The following is an 11,895-nucleotide window of genomic DNA, read 5'->3' as shown; positions in this document are numbered from 1 at the left end:
ATGAAAGTACTCTAGAAAACTGTTATTTAAAAAAAAAGTGTAAATGGAAACAATGTTTAGAAGCAAACTAGAAAGTACAGATCCGAAGAATAGGGTATTATTAGTTGACAGAGGATGCAGTCACCTGCGTGAGAGACATGTCTTTCTTGGGGCCAAACCCAGTTTGGCATTGTCCTTTCTGCTTCTGAAGGCCCTGTGAGGTTCTGTACTTCCCTGCCCCCAGCAACAATGCTCAGGACGAAGGCAGCTAGAACACATGCATAATTTTAACAAGTGATAACTAATCTTCCCTTCAATTCTAGTTACCTTTTTCTCATGCCGTTTCTAGGATGTTTCTTTAAATGCCTAAATGAGAATACATGAAGACACAGACTTTAACACACAGAAAGTGGACAAGCGAGAATTTTCCATTTGAAAGAGAAACCTTGAAGGGAAAACTATTCACAGAGACCTTATGTTTCCCTTAGTAACATAACACTTTACAAGAACTCAGTTTTTTCACATTGGTACTCACCATAAGGGCATGGTTGCTTCTTGTGCTCAGGAACAACAGGTCTCTTTCTTAAGAAATTTTCAAGGCTTGGGCCATGGCGTCCTAAGGGATCATCTGGAGGCATAAATCTGAAAGCAAGCAAGCAAGAGGTAAATGTTTTCCTTTCTGTTCCCACTACCCCTTATCAGAAATTCAGACCTTTATTACCTCTCGCCTATACTATTATCACAGCCTTCTAATTGTCCTTACTGCCTCAAGTCTATCTTTTGCTAAGCCAGCAGATCTTCCCTCTGTTCCTATTTGATCACACAAAAAAAGGATTTTTCCTTTGCATAATTCTTCCATGGACTATATGTTTCAGTCATATTGGCATGCCTGCTGGTTTTCCCAACATACAACCTACTTTCACATCTGTATATCTTTATTCATGATGTCCCCTTTACCTGTAATGCTTAGTAGCCTCCCCTTCCTCTGTCTGTAAACTTCATCTCAAATGTCATCTCCCCTGTGAGGACTTTTCCTATCATTTCACATACATAAAGGAATTTTAAAAATTCTAGCCATAGCACTATCACAATACATTGTGGTTGTCTCTTTCTCTCTCCCCATACTTTGCACTTCTTAAGGGTAAGCTGTGTCTTATTCAGCCTTTTAACCCCATGGAAGCCAGCATAATGCATGATACACAGTAAGCGTTCAGTAAATGTTTATTGACATGAAATGAAATCTACTCCTAGTGGTCACTTGAATTTAGGCTATTCAGAGCCTACTGGAAAGAAGCGTACTTGTCATTCACAAAAGAATACATCAGCAATCGCTCTTCTATAAACTTCTTCCATTCTGGCTTTTCTACTTGAAGGTCTCGATAGTTATCATTGGATACAATGATGCCGTCGGAGTCAAAAGCCAATTTGACTATGAACCGGTCATCATAGCAGACAACTCTCCTGCCCTGGACCCTTCGGGATGGTGTGAAGACAAGAATCTTTTCCTTCTCCAGTTTACGTAGGATATCTTGATCTGTCAAAATATGGATTATATATTACAGAGTAGAAATCATCTTTGCTAATTAACAGCATTATCCCCACATTACGAATACATAACTTGGTACTAGATGAATATTTTATTTGCCCTTAGAGAGAAAGTGGCCTCTATCCCTGGCTATGGCACCAATCTGAATTGTGACCTTAGGCAAGTCACCTATATTCCTCTTTGGACTTTAGTTTTATTTGCAATAAAATGAAGGAACTGGATTCAATTACAACTAAGTTTTAAAAACTATCACAAAGAGTGAGAAATATGTAACACTGATATCCTAGAATTCTTGATGCTTGTTTTGCCCTTTGGCTGTAGCACCAGCTTTTGACTGCTGAAAAGAACAGGGCAGTATGCTGAGGATGTGTCTGCCAGGAAGGGAGTAAAGCATCACTCCTCGGGACTTACATTTTTGCCTTCTGCCTAAAGGAAGGCCATAGCTAAGGGAAAACATTAAGCTTTAGTGTGTGAATACTGACCCCCATTCCTTTGTGCCTCTTAATTTCTGGGGAAAGAAAGCTTGCAGACTGGGCTCAAGCAGGGCCAGGATCCATTCTCAGACTGAGACTGGGAGCCTATTCAGTTGCTGGCAGACAGCAACATGACACAGTTCCAACAGCCATTCACTGGACTTTCTCATTTGCCGCCTCAGGCAACGTTGATACTCCTAGGACTGTGGTCTATCTGCTCTCAATTGTTGTAAAGAGCTAGCTTCACATGTTGTTAGTGAATGTAGTGATCCTACTGCCAATAGGGCTGCATATGATTTTGGGGGAACTAAGGCACTTTTGCTTTCATAGGACCCTTCTTTCATAAAGAAATATTAAAAACTACACTTTAAACTACATTGGTATAGAGACAAATAATCTAGTTAGATACATCATTATATATTCATTGTTATTATATTCAACTTTTCCTCCTAATGTTAAAAGAAAATAAAATTAAAACATTTCTATGGGACCCTAAAAGTATCATGGGCCCTAGGCACTGAGCCTACTATGGTCTCACAGATAAGTTGGCTCTGACTTCCATGGGACTTTTCTCTCTCTCTATCCCCTCATTTGCAAACCCACAGTCACGTCTCTGGTACAGAAAGAGAGTCATTGTCTATTATGGTTTCTTTAGTCTTTTGGGAAACTTGGTCACATTTATGACCAAATCACCCCCTTTTAGTCTGAAGTCTATGGTCAAATAGAAAACCACACCTTTTTTTTTTTAACTGTGTGCTTATTCTTTGCTGAATTAAAGTTGTCTCTATTTAACTGTCATATGCCACAACACAATGATTTTATTTGGATCAGGAAAAATTATGTTTAAAATACACTTAATAAAATACATTTTTAATTAATTTTATTTTTTATATTAGTTTTAGGTGTACAAAACAACATAATGATTAGACATTTACACCCCTCATAAAGTGATAATGCCTCCAAGTATACTATCCCTCTGACGTCGTATATAGCTATTACAATATCATTGACTATATTCCCTATGCTGTACTTTACATCCCATGACTATATATATATAAACACACACACACACACACACACACACACATACATAGGGTGCCAAAAAATGTATACACATTTTAAGAAAGGAAAACTCTATTGAAATTGTAATACCCAATATATACCTATAACAAAAGATGAATACAAGTCACATTTGACTTCTGCAATTACAAGTGGTGCTCAAAGTAGATACCATCAGTGTCCAGACATTTCTGATTACAGCTAACTACTGTTTGAGCTACATTGACCAAAGTGTCTACTTGTGTACATTTTTTGGCACCCCCAGTATATATATATATATATATATATATATATATATATTAAATACATATATATATATACACACATACATATATACACACACACATATATGCATATTCACATATACATATATATACATATATACACACATATATAATACATACATACGTACATACAGAGGGTGCCAAAATATGTATACACATTTTAAGAAAGGAAGAAACTGTATTAAAATTATACAGATGGTAACCACTTTGAGCACCTCTTGTAATTGCAGAAGTCAAATGTGATTTGTATTCTTCGTTATCGGTATATATTGAGTATTACAATTTTAATAGTTTTTTTCCTTTCTTAAAATGTGTATACATTTTTTTGGCACCCTCTGTGTATACACACACACCACACACGCACACACATATTTAATTATAGTTTGACATGTAATATTATTCTACTTCAGCTTCAGGTGTACTTTGCAACATGGCTGGACCTATGCTAAGTGATACTATGTTAAATGAAATAAGTCAGAGGAAGACAAATACCATATGATCTCACTTACATGTGGAATCTAAAGAACAGAATAAATGAGTAAGGTGAGGGGATTAGAAAGCACAAATTGGTAACCGCAATATCGCCATGGGGATACAAAAGACAGTTTGGGGAATATAATCGATAATGTAAAGATTTTGTAGGGTGACAGGCACTTGTCTTATTAGGGAGACCACTTCTTGGATGATGTAGATGCCTGACCACTGCACTGTACACCTGAATCTGAAGCTGAATAATACTGAATGTCAACTATAATTTTATATATATGTGTATATATATACACACACACACGTATATATACACAATATATGCATATACACATATACATATATACATACATATATATGTGTATATGTATATATATATATATATATATATATATTCACAGGATGTAGAGTATAGCATAGGGAATTGAGTCAATGGAATTGTAACAGCTATATACGATGTCAGAGGGGTAGTAGATTGGGGGAGGAGTGTTATCACTTTGTGAAGGGTATAAATGTCTATTATATTGTTTTGTACACCTGAAAGAAACAGACAAAAAAAAACAAACAAACGCAGAAGCAAAATACATTTAAGTATACTTGACAAACTTAGGAAAATAATTATCTAAATCAGGACCATCAACCTCTCCCCAAACTATCTTACAAGCTTTGCCTCTGGATGAGAAAAAAAATGTCTTATTTGAAATCAGACCTGTAATTGGTGCATCAGGTCGGGATTGCTCCTTTCTCCATGCAGGCACAAATACAGTAATATCTTTATGGCCTTTATCTAGAAACCAATCCACAGCAAGTTGTATTCCTCTGCAGGAGAACTCTTCTTTATTCCCATGGCTTTAGAAAGAAAGAGTTTGAGAGGAGAGAGGATTTACAACAGGTAGCAAAGAAATACTCCTTAGAACCAAGACATTAATAACAGACATTTTCTTTCTTGATAATGCCAAAAATGTACGTTTAAAAAGAGCAAATCAAATTCTTTTTATTCAATCATTACAAACATTGCCGTTATTATTACAGTTGCATTGAAGGTCACAGATGGTTAATATCAACTCCCAATTTATAGCAGCCGTGGTGGTTATTTCCTATCACTACTTCCATTTTCTCTCTTCTCTTTCTGTTTCTACTAACACCTTCTTTTCAAAGACTGAGATATTCTCAACAGATGAAAAAAGAAGAGGTGTCACCAGAGGTTTAGATAAAGTTTATATGGAGGGTTAGTTGGAGATGAGTTGTAAGCACATGTACTAAGCTTAAAAAGGAACACTGACAGCAAAAGACACACATAGATGCTGACTGAAAATAGTTATCACATTTAATTAAATATAAAGCACCACAGCCACTGTGGAAAACAGTATGGAGGTATCTCAAAAATCTGAAAATGGAACTACCCTATGATCCAGTAATTCCACTCCTAGGTATCTATCCGGAGAAATCCAAAACTCCAATTCAAAAACCTTTATGCACTCCTATGTTTATTGCAGCACTATACACAATAGCTAAGACATGGAAACAACTGAAATGCCCATCAGTAGATGACTGGATTAAGAAACTGTGGTACATTTATACAATGGAGTATTACGCAGCCATAAAGAAGAAAGAAATCTTACCATTTGCAACACCATGGATGGACCTAGAGACCATTATTGTAAGTGAAGTAAGTCAGACAGAGAAAGATAAGTACCATATGATCTCACTTATATGTGGAATGTAAAGAAAAGAATAAGTGAATGAACTAATCAGAAACAGTTTTGGAGACAAAGAGGAAAAACTGAGGGTTGCTAGATGGGCGGGGGGGGGGGGGGGGGGGCGGGGGGGGGGGGGGGGTGGGGAGGGGTGGGGGGGGTGGGGAGGGGTGGGGGGGTGGGGGCAAGGGGGAAGGTGAGGGGATTAGAAAACAATCAGTAACCACAAGATGGCCAGGGGGCTTTGAAAATTAATCTGGGGAACATAATTTAGTGATTACAAGAGGGTAAGGGGTTTGGGGGGTGGGAGATGAGGGTAAGGGGGATCAAATATATGGTGATGGAAGGAGAACTGACTCTGGGTGGTGAACACACAATGGGATTTATAGATGATATGATACAGAATTGTACACCTGAAATCTATGTAATTTTACTAACAATTGTCACCCCAATAAATTTAATAAAATATATATATATATATATATATATATATATATATATATATATATATATATATATATATAGCAAGCACGAAGAAAAATCACATTATTGAAAATTTTAAGATGTGGAAAATGCTCACAATATACTGCTGAAAGAAAAAAGAAAGGGCGTGACGTTTGGCAGCGCTTGGCTGGTGGCGTAAGGCCCGTCGTCCTGGTTCCCGGCCGGTTGCCTGGGGGTGTCCGGCCTCGGCGCTGGCCCTGCGGCCATTTTAGCTCAGGTTTGTCCCCGAGCCTGCCTGCCTGGCCGCCCAGTCCTTCCCGGGCGTGCTGTGAGGGGCTTGTTAACGGTCCGTCTCTTGTGGAAAGTGGCGCGGCCGCCGCTGGAGGCCTCTGTATGGTGGAGAGGCCTCGAGCCGATTAGGACCGCTACTTCCCGCCGGCATGGGTGTTGTCGCCGCCGCTGTATCCAGCGCCGGCCATTCCGGACTGGGGCCTGCCGCCTGTGGCCGAAGCCGCTGCCCTCTGTGGCTCTTCTGCTGGCCCGGGGACCGGCCTGGGGCGCCGACAACGCCGCGAGGCGAGGCCGGGACCGTCTAGGCCTCTCCGGATCCTGTCCGAGCTCCTGCCTCCTGGTCCGCGTACCTCGCTGAGACACTGTCAAGAGCCGGGCGATGGAACCGGGAACGGACGGGCCACGAGGAGGGCTGGCGCCTCGGACGGGCCCCCTGTTCCGGCTGCCCTTCTTTCGTCGGCGCTCGCCACCAAGCACTGTCAGGTTCCCCACACCTCTTGTCGCGGAGCATCCCGGGGACCCTAAAACGGCTTCCTCTCCCCGGCCTGACGCTCGGACCAGCTACTGGATGAAGCTCCTTTCCCAGCTCTTCGCGCCTCTCCCCATCCTGCTTCAGAAGCTGCTGATTTGGAGCCAGCTTTTCAGTGGGATGATTCCGACCAGATGGATAGATTACACTGGAGGCTACAGCGCCCTGAGATCCCTGAGAGCTCGGGAGGACCCGGCTGGTCCCGCGTCGCAGAAATCTCTGAGTGCGCTGCGGCTGGACCCCTCGGCCGACTCGACTGCCAGTCTCCTGGACTGGCCACAGGAGGAGATCCACTGGCAGCGCTCGTCCCCCGATCTAGAATTGGAACTGAAAGCCCAGGGAAGAGCCATGAACCCTGCGGCCCACGCATTTCTCCTCGAGCAGCAGCTGTGGGGAGTGGAGCTGTTGCCGAATACCCTTCAAACCCGGCTGCTCTCTGACCGGGAACTTGGCCCTTCACCCTCCGGGCCTCGAAACTTGCAGCGCTTACGCAATTTCAACGCCGTCTCTTATTTGCTGAACCCCTCTTATCTGGACTGCCTGCCGCTGGTAGAGCTCAGCTATCAGAACGGCATCGGAAGTGGCAAGCTAGTTGACTTCCAGACTGTAAGCTCAGAGAGCAGCTGTCTGCCTGAGGATCATTCTCATCCCCAGCCACTGAATGCTGAGGTCACTCGCGCCTCGTGGCAGGGATGTCCACCTCTTTCTAGAGAAGGTCTGCCAGAAATCCATCATGTTTGTATGAAACGACTGGAATTCCTTCACCAGGCTAGCAAGGGGCAAGCGTTACCTACCTCCGACCAAGATTATGGCTACCACAGCCTGGAGGAGGAACACAGCCTTCTCCGGATGGACCCGAAGCCCTGCAGAGATAGTCCGACACAGTTTGTTACCCCTGCTGGAGCCATTCCTGGAACCGCCCAGGAACCCACGGAGGGAAAAATAGAATTGACTAAAGAGGTTCCTCTTGCTTTGGAAAAACAGGGCCCTTCAGAAAGCTGTGCATCTTGTGAGGTACCTATGGAAAGAGAGCCAGGGGAAGACCAAATAACTGTAGTTGACTCCTCAGACATAGACGATGACCTTCCCATTTCTGCCAGACCAGCGTGTGGTAACAGATTGATAGATTACATTTTGGGAGGTGTACCCAGTGACCAGGAAACAAATTCTGATTCAGAAGGTGTGGACTGGGATGAGGAAGCTAAGGATGATGGTTTTGATAGTGAAAGCTCACTCTCAGAATCAGACAAACAAGACTCTGAAGGGCTTCACCTTTGGAACTCTTTCTACAGTGTAGATCCTTATAATCCCCAAAACTTTACAGCAGCGATTCAGACTGCTGCCAGAATTGTTCCCGGGGACTCCTCTGACTCAGAGAAGGATTTGCCTGACGAATCTGATCTAGAGAATTCTTTCCATACTGGAACCTTTCTGAGTCTCCTGACCATAATTCTGGGGAGGATGATGACTGGGAATCTAGTGCAGATGTAGGAGAGAGTCTCAAGCTGTGGAACTCTTTTTGTAATTCGGATGATTCCTACAACCTTTTAAATTTTAAAGCTGTTTCAAACATCAGGGAAAAATTGGAAAGGCTGTCATGACTCAGAGAGGCCATCTGAATCCACTGTGGCCCTTTCTGAGTGTCACACCTTACTGTCCTGTAAGGTGCAACTGTTAGGGAGCCAAGACAGTGAATTTCCAGACTTGTTACAGGGTGGGGTTCTTTCTGGAGAAAGACACACACATATCAAGAGAAAAAAAGTAATCTTCTTTGAAGAAGTTACTGAGTATTATATAAGTGGTGATGAGGATTGCAAAGGACCATGGGCAGAATTTGCACGGGATGGATGCAGGTTCCAGAAACCAATTCAAGAAACAGAAGATGCTATGGGATATTGCTTCACATTTGAACACACAGAAAGAATGTTTCATAGACTCCAGGAAACATGCTTCAAAGGACTTGATGTTTTCGAGCCATGTTCAGATGATTTGATAGCCTCTGTCCCTAACATACACTAACACTTTCTTGAGAGAGGTTTCTTTTAAAATAAAAATTGGCAGCTGTCCTTTGACTTTTTTTTTAGAGGATCTGTAACTTGGATCCAGCGACCTTGTTTAATATTGTTTTGCAATATATACCACTCAGAAATGTCCATGTTTGAAGCCAAGCCCTGATAATGAAGGATGAGATGGTGTGATTTCTAATCCTCCCCTGTTTTATTTAGTTGGATGTGTTTTTGGATGTTGTTTGCTTGCTGAGGTGAAAAGGGAACTTTTTAAGGTGTAATTTTGCACTTCCAAAACTTACTTTCTTGGGAAACAATACAGGGTTCAAGCTCATTTTCCATTTTAATTTAAATTCTGTATACCTATCTAAAAACTTTGGGCTCTTTTTTTTTCTCTTCAACAATCTGAAAGTAATGGGCTTTTGTATTTTCTCTATATTTTCTTAGTGATTTGGCCCTTCTACCTTAAGGCTAAGAAAATAATCTTGCATATGCTACCAACTTAAGGTACATCCTCCTGTGTCATTTTTTTTCCTCGTAAAAATGATTTGTTTTGAAAAAAAAGGATACAGACTAGTAAATATAATGTAATCCCAATTTTGTAGAAAACAGGCTATGTATAAGTTTAGACAATAGATACATCAAAAACTAATAAAAATTGTTATTCTGTGTGAAGGTAATAAGTGATTTATTTTCTTTCTCTAATTCCAAAATTCCCTCAAAAATTAAGTATTCCTTTTATAATTAGGACATGATGTCAAAAGAGAAGATACTCTATAACAATTATTTGTAGGAATAAACACTGTAAATAACTTTAAAAAGCCAAAGAACTCATTTGACTGGAAATTGGAGGAGGGAAAATTAGCAGATGAATTGGGAAGGATATTTATTGTCATCATCTTAAAAACTCACAAATGGTGTACTAGTTTGGCTGTGAAAATTCTGATCTCTTAGCATAGAATCTGGTGCTCTGACATATAAATAAACCATACTAAATTACAGTAAATTCAAACAGCTTGGATGGTAAAACAAATTGGCTTACACGTACCAATTTTATTGCAAAAAAAGTGGATATTATGTGTCAAACAAGATTGATCAGAAGAAAGGAACCCTTTTCCTAGAAGGCTAATTAAGACAATGTGATGAGGGCTCTCTCTTTAGAGTCTTCACTTTCTCACTAATACTCAACTACAAACTCCAATTATATTGTTTACTTTGGGTGAATTCATACATAACCTCAGGGGCCCCATTAATACATGCACTGCAAGACTTCCTACAATCTTATCACTCTTGAGGCACATGACAAAAATTTATTAAATGCCTTTGTTAACATTTCCAAACATGTTAATCATATTTAAAAGTCTCCAGTGAGTACCACAAAGCAATTATACTACTCTACTGAAAGTCAAAGTACTTAGGAAAAAAAAAAGAAAGGAAAATATGTTTAACTGCCAATCTACTCCAAGGTAGCCTTGGAGATAGCTACCACTGATTGCTTCTAAAAGGTTGAACAATGGGTAAATTGGGCAAGCCCATGGCTCTTAAATGGTTAATACTGGATGACACCAGCATGAAACAGGCAGGTAGGGAAAATGTTCAGCTGTGATTTTTCCCACTGCTATAGCACTGGTAAGTAGAAGAATAACATGAACTACAGAAAATCATAATTGCCGTAAGAGGAGAGATTTGGAGAAATGGGATGGGATTTCACTTGGCTCTGTGGTACTAAAAAGTAATTGTAGGAATAAACACAGTTTAAAACTAGGAATAAATACAAGAGTAACATTTGTTGTTGGATCCTCCAACTTTATACTTTATACTACCAAAATCTTTCTAAAAATGATTTTTGTTTAAAATTATTTTTCATCATTATAAAGGTAATTACTTATAGTAGAAAATATGGAAAATACATAAAATGTAAAAAAATCCCTGCAGAATCTGTTCTACCACCACCCAGAGACAAGCATAGGCAATATTTTGATGCGTCTGTATTCTGATATCAAATTTTTAGCATACTGGGGGTGGGAGATGAGGGTAAGGGGGATCAAATATATGGTGATGGAAGGAGAACTGACTCCGGGTGGTGAACACACAATGGGATTTATAGATGATGTAATGCAGAGCTGTACACCTGAAATCTATGTAATTTTACTAACAATTGTCACCCCAATAAATTGAAAAAAAAATTTAGCATACTAAGAATTATGTTAAGAAAAAAAATGTAAAATATCTATAGCATTCCATTGAAAATATATTAAAATCATGCCATTGGAGCATTCCATGAAGTGCACCAAAAGCCTAATGGGAATCAGAATTCACTTTCAACATTTATCAAGGTGGCAATGAAGTCCTACACAAAGGCCCAGTTTGCAAAGTGTAATGCTCAATAAATATTTAAGGAATGAATACATGAAAAAAAGTGGAAAATAAAGTAACGCAAAGATGACGTGTTTTAGCCCAAACACACAAAATGTCCTTTTGCAATTTAAAAAAGCTAGAAACTAAAGGCCTATCTAAAAAACAATCTAAAAGCCTAGGACCTACAAGTCACAGAGTGCCTTGGTGACACTACAGCTCACTTTGTCCTGTAAACTGGCTTAGATATATATCATGATTCAGGTTCCAAGCCAAATTCTGCCTAGCATATGGGTCCCTGGCCTCTCCCTCTGAGGTTTTTTTATTTGTTTTTAAATAGGGCTCAAATATTTGGGCTTCTCCCAGACTTAACAAAGAATATGGTGTCATTTACATTTGAAAGCCTTAATTCCCTTGAAATTGATTTTTCCTCCCAAAGGAGACAGCTTGCTGAATGAATGCACCCTTTAGGATCTTAGCATATGTCAGTATGTGAATCACAGGTACACCACTACTGTAAATGTTAAACAAATGCTGTCAAAGACAAACAAAACATTACTATGTCAATGCAGGCTTCATCTAACATGCTGGGGAAGAACAGATGTTATAAGACACCAACCATGATAAAGTTACAGCTAACCAATAGGAAAAACAAACCAAATTTAGATTAATGGCACTAACAAATTCATAAGCAGACTATGGTGCTGAACTTTGACCATGTAAAATGTGATTGCAGAATAAATAGG

The 11,895-nt window shown here is 40.0% G+C and overlaps 2 protein-coding genes across 3 annotated transcripts in view; one reads left to right on the top strand and one right to left on the bottom strand.

The window, feature by feature from the left end:
* Positions 1 to 11,895, bottom strand: part of ZC3H12B (zinc finger CCCH-type containing 12B) — a 289,375-nt gene that overhangs the window by 6,429 nt on the left and 271,051 nt on the right. For both annotated transcript variants that reach the window (XM_033118169.1, XM_033118160.1), the window contains 3 exons: positions 4,537 to 4,676; positions 1,279 to 1,513; positions 515 to 621 (listed from right to left, as the gene is read on the bottom strand). In XM_033118169.1, coding sequence (XP_032974060.1) covers positions 515 to 621; positions 1,279 to 1,513; positions 4,537 to 4,676 — 482 coding nt within the window. The remainder of the gene's footprint in view (positions 1 to 514; positions 622 to 1,278; positions 1,514 to 4,536; positions 4,677 to 11,895) is intronic.
* Positions 6,141 to 8,807, top strand: LOC117024653 (protein phosphatase 1 regulatory subunit 15B-like). Its single transcript, XM_033110037.1, is given in 3 exon segments — positions 6,141 to 8,211; positions 8,214 to 8,349; positions 8,351 to 8,807. Coding segments are annotated over 3 exon segments (2,166 nt in total). The 5' UTR covers positions 6,141 to 6,638.

Source organism: Rhinolophus ferrumequinum, chromosome X (genome assembly GCF_004115265.2).
Source record: "Rhinolophus ferrumequinum isolate MPI-CBG mRhiFer1 chromosome X, mRhiFer1_v1.p, whole genome shotgun sequence".
NCBI lineage: Eukaryota > Metazoa > Chordata > Mammalia > Chiroptera > Rhinolophidae > Rhinolophus > Rhinolophus ferrumequinum.
The sequence above is the reverse complement of the archived record's forward strand: the minus strand, read 5'-3'. Positions and strand labels throughout refer to the sequence as shown.